The following is a 27385-nucleotide window of genomic DNA, read 5'->3' on the forward strand; positions in this document are numbered from 1 at the left end:
CTACGAAAACAAGGGTTGTAACCCGGAAACTAGGCAAAGCAGCAGACAAAACTAAACGATAGCAGATAGTGAGAATACATAGCTTTCATTTTTCACAACAGCTGTCGCGATTTCAGGTTTGTACAAACCTGTAAACGAAATAGTTTAACCCCTGAAATGTAGATGTATTCTGCATAGGCCCTCATATCTATACCTTATATTGTGTGATGAAGACGCGCTGCTCTGATTGGTTGAAATTTTGTTTGCGGCTGAGAATTGTGCACTGTTGTCAAAAAGGTCGATTTAAAGTAATTTTATGATCAAAATGGGTAGTTTTAATGGCGGGGTTTCATTTATATTTTTCATTTCATTCAATGAGTGATTTATGAATTTGCACCCCGTTTGAGTATATGTGATCTTTAAAGTTGACAAGAGTATATATCATCTGAAAGTGTGACGTTAGCGGTCAAAAGTTTGAAGAACTTCATTCTGTCCCTTCAGAGAATTTTGGTGACAACACAGATTTGATCAATAAAATGTGTAACCACTGATACAATATCAGTAGCCTTTATTTGGTACTTGAAAGGATGGGGCGGTGGGGTAGCCTATTGTCCAAAGTGTTTGCTCGTCATGCCAAAGATCTGGGTTCTATTCCCCAGATGGGTACAAATGTGTGAAGCCCATTTCTGCTGTCCCCAGCTGTAATATTGCTGGACTATTGCTAAAAGTTGCATAAAAGTAAACTCAGTCTCTCACACACTATCAGCCAGCTCTGGTTTGTTGAATTTGATAATTTCAGAAATTGTTTTGTAGCCTTGAAGGTTATGTTCATCATGATATTAGACATGAGTGAACTGCTCTCTGGATCCTGCATATTGTGATATGGAGACAAATTCATTGTTCTACCTTGCCACTGATTTCTGTGTGGTAGCTGATGTTATCCTAGTCCATGGCTCAAGAAACAAGGTGACAGTGTAGCAGAAAACAGTGACATGGAGAAAGAAATGTCTTTCATCTTTCCCTATTGACGACTTTTGCCCAGACTCTTTACATACCTTACTGGGTACCCATTGACTGCTGGTCATGTGAATGGTCATGTGAGTGGCATTTACCTATGTTGAATGCAGGAAAAGGCTCACCTTTCTTCACGTTGGTTAAAAGATAGAGTTCCTAGGGCAACTGATGACAGATCATTCACACAACACAGCTCCCTTTTTAACCATTGCTTGTATTTTGTAACCATTAAATCAGGATGTTGAATCCCATGGGCATGAAAGGTTACAAACCAACCTTGCTCTCTGATCATACTGCTGGGACGTTGACCATTTGGTCAGGTAGGAAAGGGTGTACAAACAGATCAATCATACTAGATTCATAGTGAACTTGGTTGTTGATTGATTGTGTTGCCCATTGTAGCTGGCATGTTCGGACTAAGAAGAACATCGAGAGAGTTCGTAGAGATGAAGAGAAAGCTGCTGAAGAGGAGAAAGAGAGGCTTAGGAAGACTGCTCTTGCAGTAAGAATCAATTTAAATCTCAGCTAGTATAAAATACTGACATGTTTTATTTCGTATGTTCAAATTGTGGAGGGGCAGTTGGGCAGTCTAATGGTTTAAATGTCAGCTTGTCATGCCGAGACCCAGGTTTGACTCCCTACATGGGAACCAAGTGTAAAGCCCAATTTTGGTGTTCCCCACTGTGATATTGCAGGAATATTGGTAAGAGTGGCCTAAAACAATACACACTGACTCATATTGTGTAGGTAGTAGTTTGTGCAAGTGTTTAGATTTACATCATTTAATTGCACCAAGATCAGCTGAGACTGTGAAAGTGAAAATGAGTTTCTGGGAGAAATGATTCACAAAATTTCAAACGCCTCTTCTTGTGTGCATGAAATGGTATTTAACAAGGCATAGTTTTTCAAAACCTCAATTAGTGTGCCCCAGTGCCGATTCAACTAGAGCTGTCATATCAGCAACTTTAAAAGTATGGTAAATATACTATTGTTTATACGTTATCACACTTCATCAGTTAGATTTACAATCTGTTGTCATCATGATGTTTCGGTGCTTTATTCAAATGAGGCTAATTAATCTTATTCCAGGAACAGGAAGCAAGAACAGATTTGCTCCGAAAGTGAGCAAAGTCACGAATTGAACATGTCCCCTCAGAAAGATAGAGGAGATGTGGAAGATGGACCCACAGCAAAAGCTGGGGAGTTTCAGGGAGGGGAAGAGGACGAGTCAACATCTGTGTTAGAGGCAGAGCATCAGCCACAACACATCAACTTCTTCAAGGAGATAGAAGATGGGGTAAGCTTTGTAATTATCTGTTCATTCCAGTGTCAGATGGCTGTGGGTTTTGAAGTTATTTGGTCTTTGACTTGTCACTTCAAAGGCATGTATTCATGTAACATTTACTTGTCATAAATAGAGGATCTGGTTGTGTCGTGTTTGATTGTGTGTCATCATTCACAGATGGTGCATGTCCTGGCTTACAATATCAATCACTGGATTCTTTGGTCCAGACTGACTATTTATAGGCTGCTAAGACGTAGCTGGAATATTGTTGAGTGTCATGTGAAACAGAATCTAAAAACCCAGTTTAAATTCTGTTCTTAAGTACTGTGTGGGACAACCAGTCTTTGAATCTTTCTGGACAGGGACTCAAATTTGAATCTGCCTTGAACACTACTGAACAGAACAGAGCTTACACTTACTTGTAGAGGTGCATGGTGTTTATTTTGTTGTAAATCATCTAAATACTAATCATTATGTATTACAATATGCTTGGATGAAACAAGTATATTGTGTTTTTTCAAAATAATGGATTCTTCATGATGATTACGTTTACATACGTGAGAACATATAACGCATGTCTTCCACACCATAGCTGTCAGAGGCGAAGTTGGATGGATCGGTAAGTTTTTTATTCACTTTAATAAAAAAACCTACAATATCAAAGAAATCATGCAGTAAACTGTTGGCATACTTATCAAAATGATTTAGTACAAACGAGAGACCAGCTTCCCAGTCAAAGTTAACTTATCCTCAGTACTTTTCGTTACACTCCACTACTTTATACTCCACTAATGAGTCTAACAAAACCTTATGGGAGTTCGCGTCAGGTAACCTTTGAGATTGACCAGTCAGAACACAGCTTACCAAATCGCGAAAAGTGGACATTGGCACATACTTTTTGAACTTTTTATCTCGAAAAGGTTCGTACCCGAATGCTATTTGCATATGTTCACATCCGGGTGATGCACACGGCTCACGTTAAACCATGACAACAGTGAGTAAACAGTCGCTGAAAATAGTGTTTTGGGCAATATTCAAGGATGTCATCATTCGGAAATATTAGCTAATGGTAACCATGTCCACAGAAACCCCAAAGTGTATATACTGCAGCTGAAATAACTGTGTTATATGCTGATTGTTGTTTGTGGAGAGATCAGCGTCAGTGACCTGTATATTTTGTAAGTCCCTCCGATCCCTAAGTAGTAGCCGTTGTCTGATTGGTTAAATCTATTTAACCGTTTCGCGTTTGATTGGGCGGTCATAGGTCGCTAAAAGGTTACCTCACGCGACCTTCTACTAGGGTTTGTTAGACTCAGTGATGGAGTGTAGTGAATAACACCGACACTAAGTTTACTTCGACTGACCAGCTTCCATAATTTATATCCTTGAAAAGTGTGGAGGGTCAAAGACATGATGACACATACTTTGTATGTACCACAGGCTCGATTCCCTACATCTGTATGTACTGACTCACTTGAATGTAACATTTCTCCCTTGGGTTGTCATCAGATGAAGAAGCACGGCACAAATGCCGACCATGAAGCAGAGAAGAAGGCTGAGAAGGAGAAGTGGGAGAAGAGTATTGGCTTGCTTACATACCTAGGTCAGAGTGCAGTGGAGACTCAAATGAGGGCAGTGTGCATGCATGCATGTGTATGTGTGGCTCCTTGTGCTAGTCCAGCTATACGCTGGCTTTATAGAACCAGCTCACTGTGATACCATGTTGCAGGTAAGCGTCAATACCCTACTCAACATTATACGACTCCAAGCCGCCCAGTCCTTGTTGTATCTATTAATGCCCAGCAGGCAACAAAAAGAACAATATTTTAACATCTTGATATGATGCGACCAGGATCAAACCTGCGACATTCCGCTCTCAGACATGACCCTCTAACCACAACACCACAAAGGCCGAAGGCCGCTTAGGTTAGTAATCTGTTCACACATATATGTACCTCTTCAGGCTAATCTATTTATCTCGTACAAGTAACATATTCACCTCTTACAACTACTTCAACTAATATATTAGCCTTTGAGGGCTAGCAATTGTGGTCTGGATATGCGTTCTACTATGGCCCAGAAACCTGTACACGTATCTGAAATGCTACCTTTTTTTTCCTTCTCATGCTCCTGGGTTAACGCTCGAAAAGCTGGAACCTAACATATTTCTTGTAACAAATGAGGACATCTCTGGACCCATTATTAATATGAACTAGAGTGGGAAGACATACTTTTCCAAACAAATAATCACATGATATCCTCAAGGCAAACTTGACATTCAGTTGCATCAAATTCCATCGTAACTCGTATCAGGGACTTGTTATGCCTTAGACGACTGGGTGGCCTGAGGAATGTTTGCAGTGTTAGTTCACTAAGTGCAGTGAAACCTGTAACATATGTAACATACACTTTCATGGTAAAGTACAAATTCCAATACTTTGTTTTTAGTTGACTCCCCTCCGTGATTCGAACTCACACCCTCAGTCAGGCACCTAATCGCCAGCACACAAAGTCTAACCCACTCAGCCACCACGACTTCCATAAAAATGAAAGTCCTACACCTGGTGGTCTAGACTGCAGGCTTTGTGTACCCCTCTGTTACAGTGAAACCTGTCTTAACTGGCACCCATTGGGACTGAAATACAATGCCGGTTTACATAGGGTGTTGGATTAGACAGTGATGACCATTTTCCAACATGGCTGCCACTTATACTCATCAATCTCTTTATCTCTATAATGCCTCTGATCTTTTGTAATTGTGAGTATCTAGGTTCCAAGAGGATTAAATAGTGTATTGGATTAAGAGTCTTTGATTGGTCGCCTGACATCCATGCCAGTTTAGACAGGGTTAATTACAGTAAAATTGCTTGTTGATACAGGTGCTGGATAAGACAATGTTTTAATAACCCTAATATCTTGTAAAAAAGCAGGACCAAAATTTTATGCTGGTTTGACTGAATGGCAAACTAGACAAGTTGGCAGGTTTCACTGTACAAATATTTCTCAGTCTCAAAGATACATGTTTCTGGCTGTCCACAGGAACATTTTCCACTTCCCTACATTGACAAAGAATAACAATGACATATTTTATAGAGTTTCTTTATTTATTAACTTTTGCCTTGTGTATTTGTAGCACTTTTGCCTGGTGTAAAGAGTATAGCACTGCAAGTAGATGTACATACGTGAATTGTAACATAAAAGATTAACTACTTCTGATTTTTTCTGACTACTTTTAAACATTCATGCAGAGTGATAATCATTGTTCCAGATTTAGGACCCCAGGCCCTGATTTCTCGATACAAACTTAAGTTTTAACTCAAATCTCAAACTAAGTTTGACATGAAACAGCTGAAATTTTAGCCCAACTGCATTTTTAAGAAAAAAATGCTCAGACAACTTAAGCAATATATTCAGGAAACTGTCTACTATTTTTGAGTTCAATATCAATTTCAGTACATTCTGGGAAATGTATTTTCTCAAATTTGAGTAAAAACTGTCACGTAGTCAAAACTCAGACATAAGTTTGTTTCGAGAAATCAGGGCCAGAGGACATAAATATTAACCAGTTTCATATTCTTAACCTATTTAGGAATCAAAACTGCTACATTGTTGTAAATATTTCAATGATAATAGGTTGATATTTGTTTATTTTAAATATTAAAGTCTTCATAACTCAAACAGGTTGATTTGGTGTGATATCCTAACTGTTAAGCAAATATACATAGCCATTTGGCTAACACCATCCAGACAGACAGTAATATGGGCTTGTACAGGATCATTTGGATGGTCAAGTGGTGATAATATACATAAGGTCTTTTAGGGTTATGCTGGCTCTTTGACTAACATAGGAAATATATTCATCTGGCTTATACAGTCATCTAGACTGACACGTGTCACTGTCATTCTGAAAGTTTCTGAGTCAATAATAAACAATGATAAAGTATATTGCTATATGGATAAAAACTTCTTGATTGTTGCACACAATGTTTCAGTGTAGATTTGGTGGCCTGAATAGTCATCTAGAGTGGCAAAGGTCATGGCGGTCCATACAGAGGCATCTAGACTGACAAAGGTCATGGTGGTCCACACAGAGTCATCTAGACTGACAAAGGTCATGGCGGTCCATACAGAGTCACTAGACGGACAAAGGTCATGGTGGTCCATACAGAGGCATCTAGACTGACAAAGGTCATGGCGGTCCATACAGAGTCACTAGACGGACAAAGGTCATGGCGGTCCATACAGAGGCATCTAGACTGACAAAGGTCATGGTGGTCCACACAGAGTCATCTAGACTGACAAAGGTCATGGCGGTCCATACAGAGTCACTAGACGGACAAAGGTCATGGTGGTCCACACAGAGTCATCTAGACTGACAAAGGTCATGGCGGTCCATACAGAGTCACTAGACTGACAAAGGTCATGGCGGTCCATACAGAGTCACTAGACGGACAAAGGTCATGGTGGTCCATATAGTCATCTCAACTCACAAAGGTCATGGGAGCCTTTACAGAATCGTCTAGACTGACAAAGGTCATGGTGGTCCATACAGAGTCATCTAGACTGACAAAGGTCATGGTCATCTTTTAAGAGAAATCTAAGCTGGCAAGGGTCATGGTGACCTTTACAGAGTGATTTTGACTGACATATGTCATAGAGCTTTAAACAGGGTGATTTAGGATTATACTGTGTCATAAGGACTGGCACTGATCATAATGGCTTATGCAAGGAATCAAATAGCCTTCAACGTGATCAAATAGGCTAATAAAGTATCATTTAAGCTTGTAGAGGTCACTAGTCTCATTCAACCATGTGACTCAAAGGCAAACTAAGTCCCAAGTCACACATACTAGTCATATGAAATCAGCTAATACAGATTAAATATAGCATAATATAAAACAAGACATATTAAAAGAAATGTAACCATCAATTCAGTTGGAAGTATACTAATACCCATTCATAGCATGAACACATGTTACTTGTGGGTTGTAAGGCAAGTTAAAAATGATAAACATATTTGAGCTTGTTCGGTCTGCATGATGATAAAGTTATCGACATGATATATATTAGGTTTCTCTTGTGACATAAAATAATTGCATAACAGAAAGCTTACAGGAAATACTGAGTAACATGTACAAGGTATTGCTACAAACATGTCTAAATACTAAACATACAGTGTGTATTTGTATACCTGCTTAAACATCACACGATCCTTCAGAGTATAATGGCTTGACAAACCTTCCACAACATGCTTGTTCAAGGAGTGTTCTGTTTGGAGAGACCATACTGGTGTTGGTTTATACATGTCTAAATCACTATGTACATGTGTGTACATTGTGCACAAGGGTAGACTCTAGACCAGATATATGTTTGCACAGATAATGCCCATAATTTGTAGGATAGGCAGTTTGCAAATTTCCAGATCAGTACCCTGTAAGGGTGTTCAGTTTGCACCAAAAACAAGGGAAAACCTTGAAGGGTTTTCAATTTGCACAGCTTCTATCACTAAAATCCACACGGGTGTCCAGTTTGCACAGTTTCCAGCACTGTATTCCACAAGGGTGTCCAGTTTACGGTTTCCAGAACTATAATCCACCAAGGTGTCCAATCTGCACACATCCAAACTATACTGAACAACAAAAGAAACACAAAACATAAAGATGAATGCTTACTTTTATGAGATTTCATTTTTTCGAAACCTGCGTTTCACTGTTCAGTCCAAATCAACAAGGGTGTCCAGTTCACAGAAACTATAAACCTACTGCAGCTACGGAACACACAATAAGTCATCACCATTTGAGTATTTGCTGGGACTGCCTGTCATTCTAAATAGGAGGACATATTTGTAAAATGACACACATACAAAACAGTTCCTATAAAATACTAATAAGGCAAAATAAATAGATTAGACACCTTCTCTGTATCACAGTTGTCATGAATCAAGTGATAAATATTACACTACAAATATTTTTACATATATTACAAACAAGACCGCCAATATTCCATCACTACAGCACTGACACTATTAGCTCAGCCAGTATTGCAGATATCAGCTTGGTCAGTCAGACAAATGAAGTTCTTTAAGTTGGGAATAAGAACAGCGGGCTCAATATAGCTCATACAATATATATCTTCCTAAGATACTATACATATATCACACACCAATGTGGGTTTAATATTGGCCATAAATCGCATATCATGTACAGGATGTCATATAAACCACATATCATGCCCAGGGGGCCATATAACATGCACTGGTTATCACATGAACCATATATCATGCACTGGTTATCACATGAACCATATATCATGCACAGGATGCCTTATGAATCATACAATATGCCCAGAATGTCATTTAAAACATATATCATGCACAGAGTGTGATAAAAATCTCACATCATGCACAGGATGTAAAAAATCAATATTACATTCACAGACAACCAATAAAAGGTCATGTGAACTGACTAAAAGAGAAAAGAGAAAGCACAGATCTAAAATAACAAATGTTACAAACATAATTTCCAGAACACTACTTGCATCATCACTAACAGCCAGTGCTGTGAAGTAACAAATTGTGCATGGATGAGTTATTCACTTTAACTCTGAGAAGTAAATAACGACCTGCCATTACATGCTGTTCAAGTTAGTTCATTGTCCTGGTCACATGCTGTGTCTTGTGACAGCCAAACAGTTTGCTTACTTGACTTCAGTCCAAAAACTGTGCAGTGTCCACATCACTCTTGTGATGAGGGCTCAGTAATTATCAATCATCCCTTTGTAAAATATGCAGATGTTGTGACCAAAGGTTGGCTTTAGAATATACATGACAAAATGATCTTTTCAAAACACCACAAGTCAACAATACTAAGGAGGATCAGAGATTAAATACTACATCAGCAAATTTCATTTTTGAGCAAAAGCACTGTCATACAACATGTCCAGCTGTCCAGTTGGCAGTGTACTCTGCCACCTATATACTCCACACACTTCCCTTAATAAGGTGACCTTCCCATCACAGCTGGTAACACACAGTTCTCAATACAACATGTCCAACTGTCAAGTTGCTTGGGTACTCTATCACCTATATTCTCCACACACTTCCATTAAATAAGGTGACCTTCCCATCACAGCTGGTAACACACAGTTCTCAATACAACATGTCCAACTGTCCTGTTGCTGGGGTACTCTGTCACCTATATTCTCTACACTCTTCCAGAGATTTACCTTGAGTTCTTTAATGGAAGGTCCCTAGGGTCCCTAGCACCACTAGGTCCCTTGCACCACTAGGTCCCTAGCACCACTCATATTTATCTTTAGGGGTCTTGGACAACAAAATAGGGGCCCCAGACACTTAAATATTATTACTAAAACTATTTTTGTATTGTGTATCATGATCACCACCTTAATTGTTACAGTAATTAAAATGTAAATGACACCATAACCAAGCTGGTAGGAAACTCAGTGATAACTAAATGTTACTTGATTGGAGTTTTACCAAAAGTGTCTGGACATTTTTGCATCAATGTGGATGCTCTAATAAATTTTGGGGGCCCATTGTTAAGTTTTATGAGGTTTGGACAAAGGAATTCACATCCCCCCAAATCCCTGCTATTCCTGTGTAAAGATGGTGACCTTCCCTTCACACTTAGTAACATGCGGTTCGAGATACATTTCCAGTTGTCCTGTTGGTGGTTTGTAGTCTTTCTAGCTTCATTCCTTATACTCTTTCTTTGAAGATGGTGACCTTCCCTTCCCAGTTAGTAACACATATTTCTCCACGAGGCCCAACACAAATAGATGATGGTCTGTACACACCATCCCTCTCTTTGAGGATTGTCTCGCACTTGATCCCAGCAGTGGAGGAGATCTTATGGACCTCATGTTTTTCTGAGTCTACAATGTACATGCAGCCATTGTGGTAACACATGCCACCTGGTTGGCGGAAAGATCTGTAATCTGGGGGAGTTACTGTGAACATCTTCACTGCCTTTTCTCCATTCTCTATCTTAAAGAATACAATACTTCTCCTCCCAAAGTCAGAAACTGCAAACTGTGTAGCAGACATGGCTTTTATGTAGAGAGGTTGGGCGAGGTCACCATTCCATGATCCTTGGAAAGTTCCACACCTCAAGATTCTGGTGGTGTTGACAATCTTACAGCGACAGTTGATGCGGAGGAGGTCCAAATGGGCTGGTTGGGCTTCACTTGAAGCCAAGATGGTGGTTGGACTTAGCACTGTGACCCCGCGGTATGTAGAAATTGTGTCAGAGACGTTCACAAGTTCCAGGTCAGGTACTGACAGGAAATACATCTTCTTTCTGTCAAGAACACTGACCACAATACGACTCTCAAGGACTTTATCAAGGAGTTCGAGGGAACATGGCCTTCCAACTACTTCATTGCTTGTGGTAACATTCCGTCCCAGGAAGATATCCTTGATGTACTTGACACATCGATTACCCCAATCAAGCACCAACACGCTGTTTTGTTTGGGGAGACAACAGATATCAGAAATTTTGGGAGGTTTGTAATCAGACCAGCATCTTGCTGCCATTTCATAGGTTTTGTTTACTCTCATCGCTGTCTCTGTATAGGATACAGATGTGTTAGAAGCAGAAAATCCTGGACTTGTCCCTGGACTGGATGCAATAGCATTTGAATTACCTGCAGGTGAGTGAAACCCTTGGTTCAAAGCCGGCATGCTGGAAGAGTTCTGTCTACCGTAAGATGGCCTTGAGGGATGATGTGGAGAGTCAGGACTCTCGGTTTGTGGCCTACGGTTCGACTGATTAGACCAACTATGAAACATGGATCTAGTGTCTGAGGGGGTGTATGAGGAGACTGTCAGTGGAGGAGCTGAAGGCCTTGGTGGAGCTGAAGGCCTTGGTGGAGCTGAAGGCCTTGGTGGAGCTGAAGGCCTTGGTAACACTCGTAGCTGTGGTGGAGATGAAGGCGGGGGCGATGTTGGTAGCGGAGGGGGAACTGTAGGGAATTCCAGTTTGGTGGCACCATCGTCTTTGGTTGTCTCTTCACTTTTCTTTCTTCCTTGGTCAGACCTCTGAACGATCATATCAATCATGTTCTGTATCATAAAGTTATCCCTCAATTCTTCTGCCCACTCAATCCACGTACCGAGATGATTTGTAATGGAAATGAACTGCTTGCAGACAGGACATGGGAAGCCCCTTTTCCGTCTGGCACCATACACTTCCTGTGATTCCATGTAGGAAATTAAGCAGGGGCAGCAGAATGTGTGGAGACAAGGCAGGCACTTTGGCTTCTTATAAACATCAAAACAAATAGGACATGACAGGAAGCTATCCTTGAGAGTCTTTGCTGTATTGGGGTTCATCATCTCCAGGAGAGGGATGTTCTGTGCCTCAGCCGCACCAGACATAAAGTACTTGCTGGTCATGCTGGTGGACATTTTGTTGCATTCTACAAGGAAAACAGATATCAGTTCATCAAAGTGAGTGAGTGAGTGAGTGAGTGAGTGAGTGAGTGAGTGAGTGAGTGAGTGAGTGAGTGAGTGAGTGAGTGAGTGTAGTTTTACACCACATTCAGCAATCTTCCAGCTATATGGTGGCACAGTCTGTAAAGAATCGAATCTGGACCAGACATTCCAGTGATCAACAGCATGAGCATTGAGCATCTATACAACTGGGATGCAATGATAGGTGTCAACCAAGTGAACGAGTATGACCGCCTGATCCCACTAGTCTCCTTTCATGACAAGCATGGATTACTGAAGATCAATTCTAACCCAGATCTTCATGGGTCAGTTAATTAAATAAAACTATAACCAATATGTCATGAGTATGAGCGAATGTTTCAAGCTACAATATTGTAACAGCATCTTGGTAGTTATGAAGAAGTGGGAAACTACTAAGCAAGATACATCAGTTACTGATAACACAAGAAATAATCATGACAATCCATTGGCCTGGGTTCACAGCAGGATTTAGATATGAACTGTCCATACATGTAGTTTCTTTTGCATGTTTAGGTGAGAGGTGTATGTGTCTTATCAAAATTTCTGGGGAAAAATGTTTCCTTCTAGATGTTTTCTGACAATAGAGCTAGTGGTTGTGTATATCCTAGGTGGTTATAGAGCTGGCTGGGTTTAACTGCTCCACATGGAAAAACCTTTAACAACTACTGCTTGACATGTATTAGATGAGCCTGTGCAGTAAACGTGTTTGTGACAAGTAGGCGGGGCAGGGAATGTAGATGAATGCACTTGGTTGCTACAGGTACATGAGGTAGATCAGGGCTTATGCATGTGCAGTACACGCTGACTGTGACATGAACTCAATGCCACTTCTGTTCAACACAGAAGTAGTATGATATAACAATAAAAACATGATTCAAAAACGAGGAAAATGAACTTTTCAATATTTAGATGAGAATCTGTTTCCCTCTAGTTTCAAATGGAATGTTCTGAAGGGGGGTCCTATAGATGCAAATTGGGGTCATTTGACAGGTTGTTGCTCATCTAATACTTGACAAGCAGTAGCTATTCCACAATGTTCATTGGTGACTACATTAAAATGTATATATTTCGATTATAATCAATAATCGTTCATCATAAGTCCTCCGATAACTGATAGTGATTTGGTTTCTGCTTCCCAACACTAATCTTGATCAATGAAGCTGTATATCTTTTGTTTTTCTAAGTGTCCCCAGCACTCCATACAATGTCGTTGTAATTTGTATATAACTACAGTATTATCATGACAGTGCGCGATGGACTCATGTTCAAATTATAGAAATAAATGTGTAACAATCCATCGCCAGGTGCAGATTTATCGTCAACAGCTGTAGAGTCCTGCAAATGGTTTTACATGACAGCTAATCTGTGAGAATCCTAGATGGAGAAACCTTTATGTGGCTTACATGACACTCGGTCCGTCAGAATCCCAACTAGAGAAACCTAGAAGTATTCTCATATGTCACTCAATCTGTCATATTCCAAGAGTCACGCTTGAAAGGGACACGCTAAAGAGAATGACGAATGGCATGGAATGATGAATGACAAAGTATTTTTATATTGTGTATGTTCCCTTGTCATTCGGTTTCTCACAATATGGAATGACAAATATTAGATATTTCCTTTCCTGTATTTTGATCAAAAAACATATTGACTGACAAAAGTTCAAGTTAGAATGACACCATTTATCCTGTTTTTCATCAGTATAATATTCCCAAATATTTCCCTATAGAATTGGAATGACCCCGTTAAAACATGAAATGGGACCATTTCAGTTGATATAACGTGGAATGAGAATGGAATGAGGACAAAATTAAAGCATTTCTATTAACGTTATCCTTCTCTTTAGGGTGTCCTGTTTGAAACTGGCTTAGTTCGATACAATTTATCCAACCAGAAACAACTCTCAGTGGAATTTTACATCAGCATTTTGCTCACTGACAATGTAATAACAGTATTCTTCATTTCTTTCTCTATGTCATTTTATTAAAAACTTACCAACTGATCAATGATTTGATACCATTTACCCCGCACTGTCCGTTGTACGTGTGGAGTGGAACTGATCTCTTCGCCCTTCTATATTTAAAGCTGTTGCGAAATCAATGATTTCAACACAGCGATCTACAACCGAGATGACCCAATGCCTTTTTGGACTCACAAAAATCTAAAATTTAACTTGGAAAGCATAAGCACGTCACTGACGTGTAATTCCACTTCTGAACTTCTAACAGGTCGTATTTTGTGAGTGTTCTTTCCTTATTTATAAACAACTATTCGTGACATCACTTGTTTATTATGGAAATATATTTTTGTCCAATCAAATACCGTGACATTTTTCGTGCTGAACTGTTTAACAGGAAGTGAATCGTCGACCCACCAACCTGACCCAGAAGTATTAGTGTTTTGGATTGGGATGAATATCCTACCACATAAAAGGTATTGTGAATGTCATATTCCTGCAAACGGATGCAATCCGGTAATAACCAGTAACTTGATGGTATTCTTTTTGTTTCATTCATTTGAACAAGTTGTGTTGATTTTTTTATGTGTTTGCTGGGTGATCTGAAAGTAGCTGAGTAGCTCCATACCTTCTGTTGTCTTTTTGTGAAATAGTTGAATGAATAAACCGAGTAATTTCCAAGTCTGCTACTGTATTCATGGCAAAGACCATATACAGACAGGTGAGGTCTAAATCTACTGTACATTTACGGCTTTAGAATTTAGAGCTTCACAAATTTTGCGAACTGAAAGTGAGAGGTCTAATTTTTGAATCATGAGCACTACAATAAGATCTCTATCCATGCTGATATATTCTTAAGTTGACAAGAGTATACACCACTTGAAAGTGTGATTTTAGCAGTCAAAATCGTGAAATGCTTCATCCTATTTCTTCAGTAAAAATTTGCTGACAACAGATTTGATCAATAAAATGTGGAGGCAAAGATACAATATCAAAAATCTTTAAGTTTATTTGGTACTTAAAAGGACAGGGCGGTAGGGTGGCCTAGTGGCTAAAATGTATGCTTGTCATGCCAAAGATCTGGGTTCTGTTCCCCACATGGGTACAAATGTTTGAAGCCCATTTCTGGTGTCCCCAACTGTACTATTGCTGGACTATTGCTAAAAGTGGCATAAAAGTAAACTCAGTCTCTCACACACTCTATCAGCCAGCTCTGTTTTGTTGAATTTGATAATTTCAGAAATTGTTTTGTAGCCTTGAAGGTTATGTTCATCATGATATTAGACATGAGTGAACTGCTCTCTGGATCCTGCATATTGTGATATGGAGACAAATTCATTGTTCTACCTTGCCATTGATTTCTGTGTGGTAGCTGATGTTATCCTAGTCCATGGCTCAAGAAACGAGGTCACAGTGTAGCAGAAAACAGTGACATGGAGAAAGAAATGTCTTTCATCTTTCCCTATTGACAACTTTTGCCCAGACTCTTTACATACCTTACTGGGTACCCATTGACTGTTGGTCATGTGAGTGGCATTTACCCATGTCGAATGTAGGGAAAAGCTCACCTTTCTTCTTGTTGGTTAGAAGATAGAGTTCCTAGAGGCAACTGATGACAGATCATTCACACAACACAGCTCCCTTTTTAACCATTGCTTGTATTTTGTAACCATTAAATCAGGATGTTGAATCCCATGGGCATGAAAGGTTACAAACCAGCCTTGCTTGCTGATCATACTGATGGATCATACTGCTGGGAAGTTGACCATTTGGTCAGGTAGGAAAGGGTGTACAACCATCGTTCAGATCAATCATGCTAGACTCATAGTGAACTTGGTTGTTGATTGATTGTGTTGCCCATTGTAGTTGGCATGTTCGGACTAAGAAGAACATCGAGAGAGTTCGTAGAGATGAAGAGAAAGCTGCTGAAGAGGAGAAAGAGAGGCTTAGGAAGATTGCTCTTGCAGTAAGAATCCATTTTAATCTGAGATAGTGTAAAATACTGACATGTTTTATTTCACATGTTCAAATTGTGGAGGGGCAGTTGGGCAGCCTAATGGTTTAAATGTCAGCTTGTCATGCTGAGACCCAGGTTTGACTCCCTATATGGGAACTAAGTGTAAAGCCCAATTTTGGTGTTCCCCACTGTGATATTGCAGGAATATGGCTAAGAGGGGCCTAAAACAATACACACTGACTCATATTGTGGAGGTAGTAGTTTGTGCAAGTGTTTAGATTTACATGAGTTAACTGCACCAAGATCAGCTGAAAGTGAAAACGAATTTCTGGGAAGAAATGATTCACAAAATTTCAAATGATTCTTCTTGTATGCATGAAATGGAATGTGATAATGCGCGATTATTTAAAACCTCAACTAGTGTGCCTCAGTCCCGATTCAACTAGAGCTGTCATATTAGCAACTTTAAAACTACTGTAAATATGTTATTGTTTGAAAAATGTTTTCACACTTCATCAGTTAGATTTGAAAATCTGTAGTGATCATGATGTTTCAGTGCTTTATTCAAATGAGAAGATTTTCTGAGGCTAATTAATTTTATTCCAGGAACAGGAAGCAAGAACAGATTTGCTCCGAAAGCGGGCAAAGTCACGAATTGAACATGCCCCCTCAGATAAGATAGAGGATGTACGAGGAGATGTGGAAGATGGACCCACAGCAGGAGCTGGGGAGTTGCAGGGAGGGGAAGAGGACAAGTCAACAGCTGTGTTAGAGGCAGATCATCAGCCACAACACATTAACTTCTTCAAGGAGATAGAAGATGGGGTAAGCTTTGTAATTATCTGTTCATTCCAGTGTCAGATGGCTGTGGGTTTTGAAGTCATTATCCACCACGACGCGTTTTGTGGGGGTATTACTATTAAAATGCACCCAGTCTGTCCGTGCGTCTGTCCATGCACATTGATCTTTTCTGGAGCAGAACTCTAAAACCATTCAATATTTCTTCACCAAACTTGACACATAGATTGGTCTAGTGGTGTACTGGTGCCTTTAGATTGTTTTGGAATTCTGAATAAAATATTTTTTGTCATTTCCATGGCAACAAGTTTGACTTTGACTGAAATTGGAGGTAATGCGGGGGATATTGATGACTGTGTCTGCTTGTTTGGTCTTTGACTTGTCACTTCAAAGGCATGTATTCATGTAACATTTATTGGTCATAAATACAGGATCTGGTTGTGACGTGTTTGATTGTATGTCATCATTCGCAGATGGTGCGTGTCCTGGCTTACAATATCAATCACTGGATTCTTTGGTCTAGCTTGACTATTTATAGGCTGCTAAGACGTAGCTGGAATATTGTTCAGTGTCACATTAAACAGAATCCCAAAACCCAGTTTAAATTCTGTTCTTAAGCACTGTGTGGGACAACCAGTCTTTGAATCTTTCTGGACAGGGACTCAAATTTGAATCTGCCTTGAACACTATTGAACAGAGCTTACACTTACTTGTAGCGGTGCATGGTGTTTATTTCGTTGTAAATCATCTAAATACTAATCATTATGTATTACAATATGCTTGGATGAAACAAGTATATTGTGTTTTTTCAAAATAATGGATTCTTCATGATGATTAGGTTCACATACGTGAGAACATATAAAGCATGTCTTCCACACCATAGCTGTCAGAGGCGAAGTTTGATGGATCAGTGAGTTTTTTATTCTCTTTTATAAAAAAAAACTACAATATGAACGAAATCATGCAGTAAACCGTCGGCATGCCTATCAAAATAAATGAACATAAATGAGAGACGAGCTTCCCTGTCTTAGTAATCTTATCCTCAGTACTTTTCGTTACACTCCACTACTGAGTCTAACAAAACCTTATGGGAGTTCGTGTCGTGTAACCTTTGAGATTGACCAATCAGAACACAGCTTACCAAATCATGACAGTCACACATACTTTTTGAACTTTTTATCTTGAAAAGGTTCGTACCCAAATGCTATTTAGCGTACACTCACCTCTGGGTGATGCACATGATGCATGTTACAACCATGACAACAGTTGCTGAAAACAGTGTTTCTGGCAGTATTCAAGGATGTCATCTTGGGGAAGTATTAGCTAATGGTAACCATGTCAACAGAAACCCCAAAGTGTATATACTGCAGCTGAAATAACTCTGTAATATGCTGATTTTTGTTTGTGGGGAGATCTGCGTCAGTGACCTGATTATTTTGTAAATCCCTCCGATCCCTAAGTAGTAGCCATTGTCTGATCGGTTAAATCTATTTAACCATTTCGCGTTTGATTGGATGGTCTTAGGTCGCTCAAATGTTACCTGACGTTACCTTCTACTAGGGTTTGTTAGACTCAGTGATGGAGTGTAGTGAATAACACTGAGACTAAGTTTACTTCGACTGACCAGCTTCCATAATTTATATCCTTGAAAAGTGTGGAGGGTCAAAGACATGATGATACATACTTTGTATGTACCACAGGCTCGATTCCCTACATCTGTATGTACTGACTCACTTGAATGTAACATTTTCTCCCTTGGGTTGTCATCAGATGAAGAAGCACGGCACAAATGCCGACCATGAAGCAGAGAAGAAGGCTGAGAAGGAGAAGTGGGAGAAGAGTATTGGCTTGCTTACATACCTAGGTCAGAGCGCAGTGGAGACTCAGGGTAAGCTCTAATGCACATATGGTGTGAGAAATAATAGCTCATAGTGCATGCACAGTGGTTAATGTTCAGTGTATCTCTGTGTAATGTTAAGGGCAACTTCCCCCACCCAGCCACACCTTTGTAAAAGCCTAGAAACATTGCTTATTTCATATACCCTACGTATATAACATTCATGAATAAAGCACATTACCAGTACATGCATGATCCCTATTTGCAGTAAAAGCTTGTTAGTTTTCCGGTGGCATAGAACTCCAGCACCAGGCCATTTTGTGGGCTCACATGCCTTCAGACCACTCTGATCTCTTGTTGAAAAAGGAGCGGTGGGGTAGCCTAGTAGCTAAAGTGTTCATTTGTTTAAAAGGTTTGATTCCCCACATGTGTACAATTTGTGAAGCCCATTTCTGGTGTCCACTTCAGTGATATTGCTGCAGTATTGCTAAAAGCGGCGTAACCATGTATTTACTCCCTAGCTCATCTCTGGTGTCCCTCCTGTGATGTTGCTGTAATATTGCTAAAGGCAATATAAAGCCTCACTCACATAACTGACACAACTTTAATGTGTCTCAGAGTCTGACCCCTGGTATCTGGTGCCTCAGAAGAGGAAGCGGAAGAGAGATGATGAGGAAGAGGAGGAGGAAGAAAAGAAGTTTGATTTGAAGTGAGTTTATTACTTAAATATGCCATGAAAAAGAAGTGTTACTTATCATGCTTGGTCAAAAACATTAGCCAGAAAAACATTACCCAGAGATGTTTTCAGCATAACCAGAAACAGAAAATCTCTCTCTCTCTCTCTCTCTCTCACACACACACACACTCACACTCTCACTCTCACTCTCACTCTCACTCTCACTCTCACTCTCACTCTCACTCTCACTCACTCCGTGAAAGTCCCGGGGTAGGATAGGCCTTCAGCAACCCATGTTTGCCATAAAAAGGCGACTATGCTTGTTGTAAGATTCAAATAATGGATCGGGTGGTCAGGCTCGCTGACTTGCTTGACACATGGCATCGGTTCCCAATTGCACAGATCGATGCTCATGGTGTTGATCACTGGATTGTTTGGTCCAGACACAATTATTTACAGACTGCCACCATATAGCTAGAATATTGCTGAGTGCAGCGTAAAACTAAACTCACTCACACACTCACTCGACCACTAACTAGTAAAATTTGAACTTGAAGACTAAAAAGTTTTCTTTCTTTATTCAGGTCAATGAAGGAACGCAAAAGACAAGAACACCTGGACCCTATGAACAAAATGAAAGAATATGTCCACAAGAAAAAACACAAACACCACAAAGAAAAGGTGAGAACAGTTTTGTCAGTTAACATGGTTAAGGGCACAAACTACTAGCTCACTGATAGTGTTCCCTAGACTGATCATTTCCTGCCATAATGTTTAGTGTCGAGATAGCCAAGCAGTACGGCATAGCCTTTAGGTTTTTGTGCTGTTTCTTACATGTCCTCAAACCTTAGACTATGTTCCCATGCCATGTCATTATTGACCTCCTTGCACAGGAAAGCTCCATCACTGAAGTATCCAGGTTACATTCAAGTGTTGTTAAGTCTGCACTTGTTGTATTCCATAATGAAATAACACGGGAAGACCGCACAAATTAAACTTTAATAAACAAGAAACAAGCGAAATGTTTTAGTCTAAATTTGTCCTCAGTTCAGTTTAGGTTTGAGGAATACCACTTCCGATAATCCATTCACTGTTTCAGTAACTCGAGTCCAGAAATGAACAAACCTAACAAAATGTTTATTCTTTTGATTGACTGCTTCTAATACTTTCTATTTTATAATCATGTCATTGTAGCGAACTTAAAGGTTGCAAATGCAAGTATTTCATCTCAAATTAGTGTACATATTTGATCTTGATAGTTTTCTTAATACACCAGCCATTTGAAAATGTCAACTATTTTCACATTAATGCGCAGACATTTTTTTTTTTTTTCATATGTCAACATAAATACACAATGCCATTCAGAGAGTGGTCAACATATGTTATATTTGGAATTACACTTTCTCATTAAAGTACAGATTCTTACACCATTGTTGGGTATATCCTATCTTGGAGTTGAACCTGCATCCTCAGAGTCAGGCACCTCATGGTCACAAAGTCAGCCATCTAACCTACTCAGCCACCATGGCTTCCTATAACATATGTTATATTTGGAATTACACTTTCTCATTAAAGTACAGATTCTTATACCATTGTTGGGTATATCCCATCTTGGAGTTGAACCTGCATCCTCAGAGTCAGGCACCTCATCGTCACAAAGTCAACCATCTAACCTACTCAGCCACCATGTCTTCCTATAACATGTGTTATACACTGGCATGTCTGTCTTATCAGAACAATGTTGCACACACAGATCAGGGATGTTACTGTACAGGGGAGGTAACTGTGCAAGAACTCTCCCTCAATGTGAGGACACTCGAATTGCTACTTTAGAATGGAAACACTCTGGCAGAACATATTACTGGAGAGACTATTATGTTAACATGGTTTTCTTATTTAAATTCTAGATTTGACCACCTGATTTTCCTGAAAATTATATTTTACACAACTTGGAACCTTTTTAGCCAGAAAATGTGTTAACTATAATTCTGGTTTCAACTAGGACTGGAACAATATACTGTGGTATTTGTTAAACTGCAGTATTTTGCCTTTGGTTCGGTATACCATACTGTATTTGTATTCCAACAATTCAGTGTTTTTGGTATCGTCATTTCTGCTTTATCATAGATTGACTGTTCTGATCATTCCAAATAAAAAAGATTCTGGTTGTGGTTATGGTTTGGCTCTTGTTATCGATTTTCTGCATTGTGTTCATAAGTCCTATACCAAACTGATAGACTATGAGACAGACTGACCTGAAGGCTTCATACCATGGTAAGAACATACTGTTTCATTGAATTAATATTGTTGTGAAGGTGGACCAAATTCACATGCAACCTCTATAACTGTAGTGACCCACAAAACCCAACAACTTTTCCAGTGGAACAACTGCTTTGTAAATCAGGCTGAGTTGCAGAGTAAAGAGGGATCATAGTATTCACCAGCATTTGCTCAGACTAAATATTTCTGTTTTCAGAAACACAAACACCACAGCAAGGTCAAGGATCGCCACAGCAAGGTCAAGGACAGCAAGGTCAAGGATCACAAACACAAGAAGAAGAGCTCCAGTCATGGAAGTTCCAGTACGACGATAGAACAGCTACGTGCAGCACGGTTGCGGAGGGAGGCGGACGAGAGGAAGAAGACACAGCTGTTGATGGCAAGGTTACATGGAGATGCACCTCAAGAACCTGTGGAAGAACCGGTTGGTGATCGGCAACGGAAGTATAACTCCCAGTATAATCCAGAGTTTGTCCGACAGCCAAAGAAGAAGTTCAGACTTTCTGATGTATATGACTGAGTGATGAAGTTACATGGGACAAATGAGTGTTTGATGGATACTTGACAGAGACAGGCTTGGTGGACGTATTCTGCAGTTGGATGAGAGTGTTTGTGTGCATGAGTGATTGATGCTGGTCACCAATAAAACCACTTTGATTAACTTATTTGTCTTTTGGAAACACTTCTGCTGTTAAAGCTTACTATTTGTTGGGGTCCCACATAGGTATAATGTGTGAAGCCCATTTCTGGTGTCCCCTGCCTTGATATTGCTGGAATATTGCTAAAAGCGGAGTAAAACTAAACTCAGTTATTATTTGTTGGTTTAGTTTTTTATCTCATATTTGAGAATAATTTCACCTGACATCAGCTACATGTGTAAAACATTTAGATATTGTAAATAAAAATGAACTGACCTGCTGGGTTTATATGTTACTTGAAACACTGGTGTTTGTTTTTGACTAAATCATGTTGATGGTGCACTGACAGTGAGAGAAAGTAATATACTGAGAGAAACAAATAAAAGAACAGGAAAGTTCAAAGTTCAAGTTCATATTTTCCAACTGGCATCACCATTTAGAAAGTGGTCAAATGTAACATATGTCATATTTGGGATTTCACTTTCTTAGTAAAGTACAAATTCTAGTACTTTTTTTCGGTTGAGTCCCATCCGGGATTCGAACCCGCACCCTCAGAGTCAGGCACCTAATCGCCAGCACACAAAGTCAGCCGCCTAGCCCGCTCAGCCACCGCGACTTCCACAAAAATGAAAGTCGGACAACTGCTAGTCTAGACTGCGTACTTTGTGTACCCCTCTGATGAGTGTAAATTGGCACGGCTCCCACGGCCGAAAGCTATGATTACACGATGCCATTTAGAAAGTGGTCAAATGTAACATATGTCATATTTGGGATTTCACTTTCTTAGTAAAGCACAAATTCTAGTACTTTTTTTCGGTTGAGTCCCATCCGGGATTCGAACCCGCACCCTCAGAGTCAGGCACCTAATCGCCAGCACACAAAGTCAGCCGCCTAGCCCGTTACATTTGACCACTTTCTAAATGGCATCGTGTAATCATAGCTTTCGGCCGTGGGAGCCGTGCCAATTTACACTCATCAGAGGGGTACACAAAGTACGCAGTCTAGACTAGCAGTTGTCCGACTTTCATTTTTGTGGAAGTCGCGGTGGCTGAGCGGGCTAGGCGGCTGACTTTGTGTGCTGGCGATTAGGTGCCTGACTCTGAGGGTGCGGGTTCGAATCCCGGATGGGACTCAACCGAAAAAAAGTACTAGAATTTGTACTTTACTAAGAAAGTGAAATCCCAAATATGACATATGTTACATTTGACCACTTTCTAAATGGCATCGTGTAATCATAGCTTTCGGCCGTGGGAGCCGTGCCAATTTACACTCATCAGAGGGGTACACAAAGTACGCAGTCTAGACTAGCAGTTGTCCGACTTTCATTTTTGTGGAAGTCGCGGTGGCTGAGCGGGCTAGGCGGCTGACTTTGTGTGCTGGCGATTAGGTGCCTGACTCTGAGGGTGCGGGTTCGAATCCCGGATGGGACTCAACCGAAAAAAAGTACTAGAATTTGTGCTTTACTAAGAAAGTGAAATCCCAAATATGACATATGTTACATTTGACCACTTTCTAAATGGCATCGTGTAATCATAGCTTTCGGCCGTGGGAGCCGTGCCAATTTACACTCATCAGAGGGGTACACAAAGTACGCAGTCTAGACTAGCAGTTGTCCGACTTTCATTTTTGTGGAAGTCGCAGTGGCTGAGCGGGCTAGGCGGCTGACTTTGTGTGCTGGCGATTAGGTGCCTGACTCTGAGGGTGCGGGTTCGAATCCCGGATGGGACTCAACCGAAAAAAAAGTACTAGAATTTGTACTTTACTAAGAAAGTGAAATCCCAAATATGACATATGTGGCATCACCAGCTTTCGATAGTGCTGTGGGAGGAAATCTGAGAATAAGTAAAGGAACACTGCCCTGAAGTGGTGTTCCCTTATTTGTTTCCCTCAGTATATATATATATATATATATATATATATATATATATATATTATATATATATTGACCATTTGACAACATTTATTGTTATGGTTTATAATAGCTAGAAAAATATATTTATTTACAGGACATGCAGCATCTGAATTCCAAAACGTATTAAACCTGTAGACAGTACAGATACAGACAGTGATGCAGATCTGTGTCAATTTTTGTTAAGATTAGGCATCCTAGTGTACAAATGCATCTCAAATGCACACATGGGGATCTAAAATTCATAGTTGTACCCAGGTATTATATAATCTTGTAAAGCTGAGTTGATGTTATAAAAGTTCAAGAGTTTTCTTATTGTTACACTACTGTATGTATCAAAACAAATGCTAAACAAAACTGAATAAAGCTGTTAGATAAACTGTCAAGGTAAATGAGTTCAGCACTCATATGTTTATCCTGTTGAAAGAAAGTTCTTTTGAAGATGTTATAAATGCACAATTATGTACTGAGGCGAGGCTTGCATTGCATGTGGTTGTGTTTACTACAACATAGGTAGTGATTCAACATCATTGTGCTTGACATGATATTTCATGTTAACAGATTCCTGTTTGGAAAGACAACACGCATCTTTCCATCCATAAATGATAAAAGACATGAAATCTTCATGTCATGAATTTCAGCCTTGGGTTCATCAAGATTGTTTCTGGCACATAACCCAAAGCCTAAGCCATTAATTGGTGCATATCACTTTCCAGGTAGTTCAGAACTTGTAGTAATTTTTGGTCCGGGGTTTGAGTCTTGTAACCAAAGAATCATGCCACTGGTAGGGGATATAAGTATTTAATGTGTCTCCGTGATACACTGACTTTGTTAAAATGTCCCCCCTGTCCATCCTGCAGATAATGGGTACCATGGATGGAATGTGCAGGTGTAGAAACCTTGTAGCACATCAAACTGTACTGAACAGCAGAAGAAATGCAAGTTTTTGAAAATATGAAATCTAAAAATAAGCGTTCATGTTTCTTTCGTCTATTAAAAAACGTGTCAAAAAGCCAGAGTTGCTTTTCTTTTTCTGTTCAGTATACTTTGGGTTTTATACCTCCTAGGGAGTTGACTTCAAATCCGTAATCCCTTGCATGTCATGTCAGGTTGCATTCAGTCCCATTCACCAGTACAGTCGCAATGTTTGGCAACCTTTGTACACATTTGAGTCATCAGACCATATTATGTGTTGAGCATACTTTCCTTCCCACCTTGAAGGAACTGCTGAGTCAGTGGGATAGCCTAATGGTTAAAGCGTTGACTCGTCATGCGGAAGACAAGACTTGATTCCCCACGTGTGTACTATGTGTGAGACCAATTTCTGGTGTACTCCGCCACCGTATAATATTGATACACGCATCGTGAAACCATACTCGCTGCATTGTACATGTAATAACTACCAAGCGCCAGGTGCCCTGTTGACAAAAGGTATACGCTAAATATAAAGCTGATTTAGTGTATATTTAGTGTATATAACAGACCCCAGTATTTCAATGTTAATTGTTATTACCAGCTAACTTTCAAGATCGATTATTGTCGAAAGACCTGGTGTACCGTGTCAGAAATTCAGAGAAGAGATCGTAAAATATGTGATGTTTTAGATTTAAATGATGTGCGAACCAACTTTTCTTCCGTTGTTTTACACCTATTTAGCAATAATCCAGCAATATCACGACGGTGAACTCCAGAAATGGCCTTCAAACATTATAGCCGTGTGGGGAATCGAACCCGGCATGACGAACGAACGATTTGACCAAGGTCTACCCGACCGCCCAAATCTTTCTTTCGCTTTTGCCACTATTCCAGACAAATGGTTCCTAGAGCGTTATTATTACTAGTTTTTTTAAATTTTTGTTTTTACAGTTGATTGTATGGACGGGAAGATGGCCACACGTTAATTTCAACAGGAGTTTAGGCATGAAAAATGTAATGAGAAGATCCCTAATTAAACCATTTTGTGTATCAATTAGGATAAAAGAAATACGTGATAAATGGTAGATGACGTATTTCAAAAACATAACTTACGCGGAGAGAAACCAACATTTTGACCATGATGAAATTTTAGGGGGTAAAATCACACGATTTGCTCTCCTGGGAATACATTACGGATGCTTTTACATGAAGTGTTACACACTTTTTTGAAACGTTTTGAAAAAAGATAGTCGTAGAATAATTATCAAACTTTATCTGTGTTCAAAACTACGAAGTAATGCCAAAAAACACCCCATTTTATTCCTATTTTGTTCGGAAATGGGCATACTCACTCGTCGATGTTACCTAAACACCGCCCGTCAAGCGCAGTAACAAACAGTATTATCTTCTAGTGTGATCGATCGACCGATCTTCGGCTCATGCTTTATCTTGCCGACCTGTGAAGGTCCCGGGGTAGAATAGGCCTTCAGCAACCCAGGCTTGCCATAAAAGGTGATTGTACTTGTAAGAGGCGACTAACGGGATCGGGTGGTCAGGCTCGCTGACTTGGTTGACACATGTCATCAGTTCCCAATTGCGCAGATCGATGCTCATGTTGTTGATCACTGGAATGTCTGGTCCAGACTCGATTATTTACAGACTGCCGCCATATAGCTAGAATATTGCTAGAATATTCTTATATATGATAGTAACGTAAATATTGTTTTCACAGTTAAACTGTGATTAAATATCCTAATAGTTAAAACAGATGTTCCCAGGATACCATTTAGAAGTTAGTGTAGTTATTGGTTAAATTAATGACGATGTGGTAGCCAAGAGCGTGAGTGTTCGCTCGTTCTATTCTTAACACGAGTACAATTTGTGAAGCCGATTTCTGGTCCCCCTCCTGTATGTTTCCCGCATAGAGGTCATAACATGGCAAACCATGTTCATTAGGAAATGAGTTTGTTTAGCATTTCCTTGTCGCTCACACCCGTGAAAATCCGGGGGTAGAAAAGCCCTTCAGCAACCCATGTTTGCCATAAAAGGCGACTCTGCTTGTCGTAAGAGGCGACTAACGGAATCGGGTGGTCAGGCTCGCTGACTTGGTTTACACATGTCGTCGGTTCCCAACTGCGCAGATTGATGCTCATGCTATTGATCACTTGATTGTTTGGTCCACACTCGATTATTTACAGACCGCCGCCATATAGCTAGAATATTGCTGAGTACGGCGTAAACCTAAACTCGCTCAGGGTGCACATTTCTTATGAAGGTGAACTGTCCTATCACAGAAGCTATGACAGGTCATAAGTGATAGGATTCGTCAACGCTTCTATTCGTGGTTTTGGAACAATAAACAAATAAGGGATCTAAATCAGCGTAAAACTGAGTTTCCACACAAAAATAAGCGGATCCTTTCAAGGAAAAGAAACAGAACTCTCTGCAGCCAACTACTGGTAACCTTGCTTTTGAATCGTTTAGAAAGCGCCATGACCTAACACGAGGCGTGAAGTGCCACATATTGAGGCTCTTACAGTACATTTGTGCTCACCGAAGTTAGTTGTACCGTTGAAAGGAAAGTTTTGCTCGGCGACATTAAACTGAGTGAACTTAGGTTAGGAATTCATGGAAGGTATGAATATAT

General features: G+C 39.9%; 2 protein-coding genes and 1 long non-coding RNA gene across 3 annotated transcripts in view; 2 read left to right on the plus strand and 1 right to left on the minus strand.

The window, feature by feature from the left end:
• LOC137294527 (uncharacterized) overlaps positions 1–22216 on the plus strand; it is a 57128-nt gene extending 34912 nt beyond the window's left edge. The window contains exon 2 of the long non-coding RNA XR_010957522.1: positions 22001–22216. This is a non-coding gene — a long non-coding RNA (uncharacterized lncRNA). The remainder of the gene's footprint in view (positions 1–22000) is intronic.
• LOC137281179 (uncharacterized) lies at positions 7232–14013 on the minus strand. Its single transcript, XM_067812303.1, has 2 exons — positions 13767–14013; positions 7232–11716 (listed from the first exon to the last, which is right to left on the minus strand). The coding sequence occupies exon 2, from the start codon at positions 11703–11705 to the stop codon at positions 9996–9998; it is 1710 nt and encodes a 569-aa protein (XP_067668404.1). The 5' UTR covers positions 11706–11716; positions 13767–14013; the 3' UTR covers positions 7232–9995.
• LOC137294499 (leukocyte receptor cluster member 1 homolog) lies at positions 14123–22216 on the plus strand. The gene is made up of 7 exons (XM_067825532.1): positions 14123–14204; positions 15595–15694; positions 16292–16510; positions 18254–18371; positions 18939–19029; positions 19581–19677; positions 21473–22216. Exons 1-7 carry the CDS (start codon positions 14182–14184, stop codon positions 21794–21796), a joined length of 972 nt encoding a protein of 323 aa, XP_067681633.1. The 5' UTR covers positions 14123–14181; the 3' UTR covers positions 21797–22216.
• Positions 22217–27385: the final 5169 nt, after the last annotated feature.

Source organism: Haliotis asinina, chromosome 1 (genome assembly GCF_037392515.1).
Source record: "Haliotis asinina isolate JCU_RB_2024 chromosome 1, JCU_Hal_asi_v2, whole genome shotgun sequence".
NCBI classification, from domain to species: Eukaryota; Metazoa; Mollusca; class Gastropoda; order Lepetellida; family Haliotidae; genus Haliotis; species Haliotis asinina.

What these genes read in the sequence shown, in the direction of transcription:
- LOC137294499 (XM_067825532.1), top strand. Translation starts at nt 14,182, where the DNA reads ATGAATATCCTACCACATAAAAG. An exon ending in AATATCCTACCACATAAAAG is followed by an intron (nt 14,205 to 15,594) that starts GTATTGTGAATG and finishes TGCCCATTGTAG; the next exon opens with TTGGCATGTTCGGACTAAGA. An exon ending in GAGCGCAGTGGAGACTCAGG is followed by an intron (nt 18,372 to 18,938) that starts GTAAGCTCTAAT and finishes AATGTGTCTCAG; the next exon opens with AGTCTGACCCCTGGTATCTG.
- LOC137281179 (XM_067812303.1), bottom strand. Translation starts at nt 11,705, where the DNA reads ATGTCCACCAGCATGACCAGCAAGTACTTTATGTCTGGTGCGGCTGAG.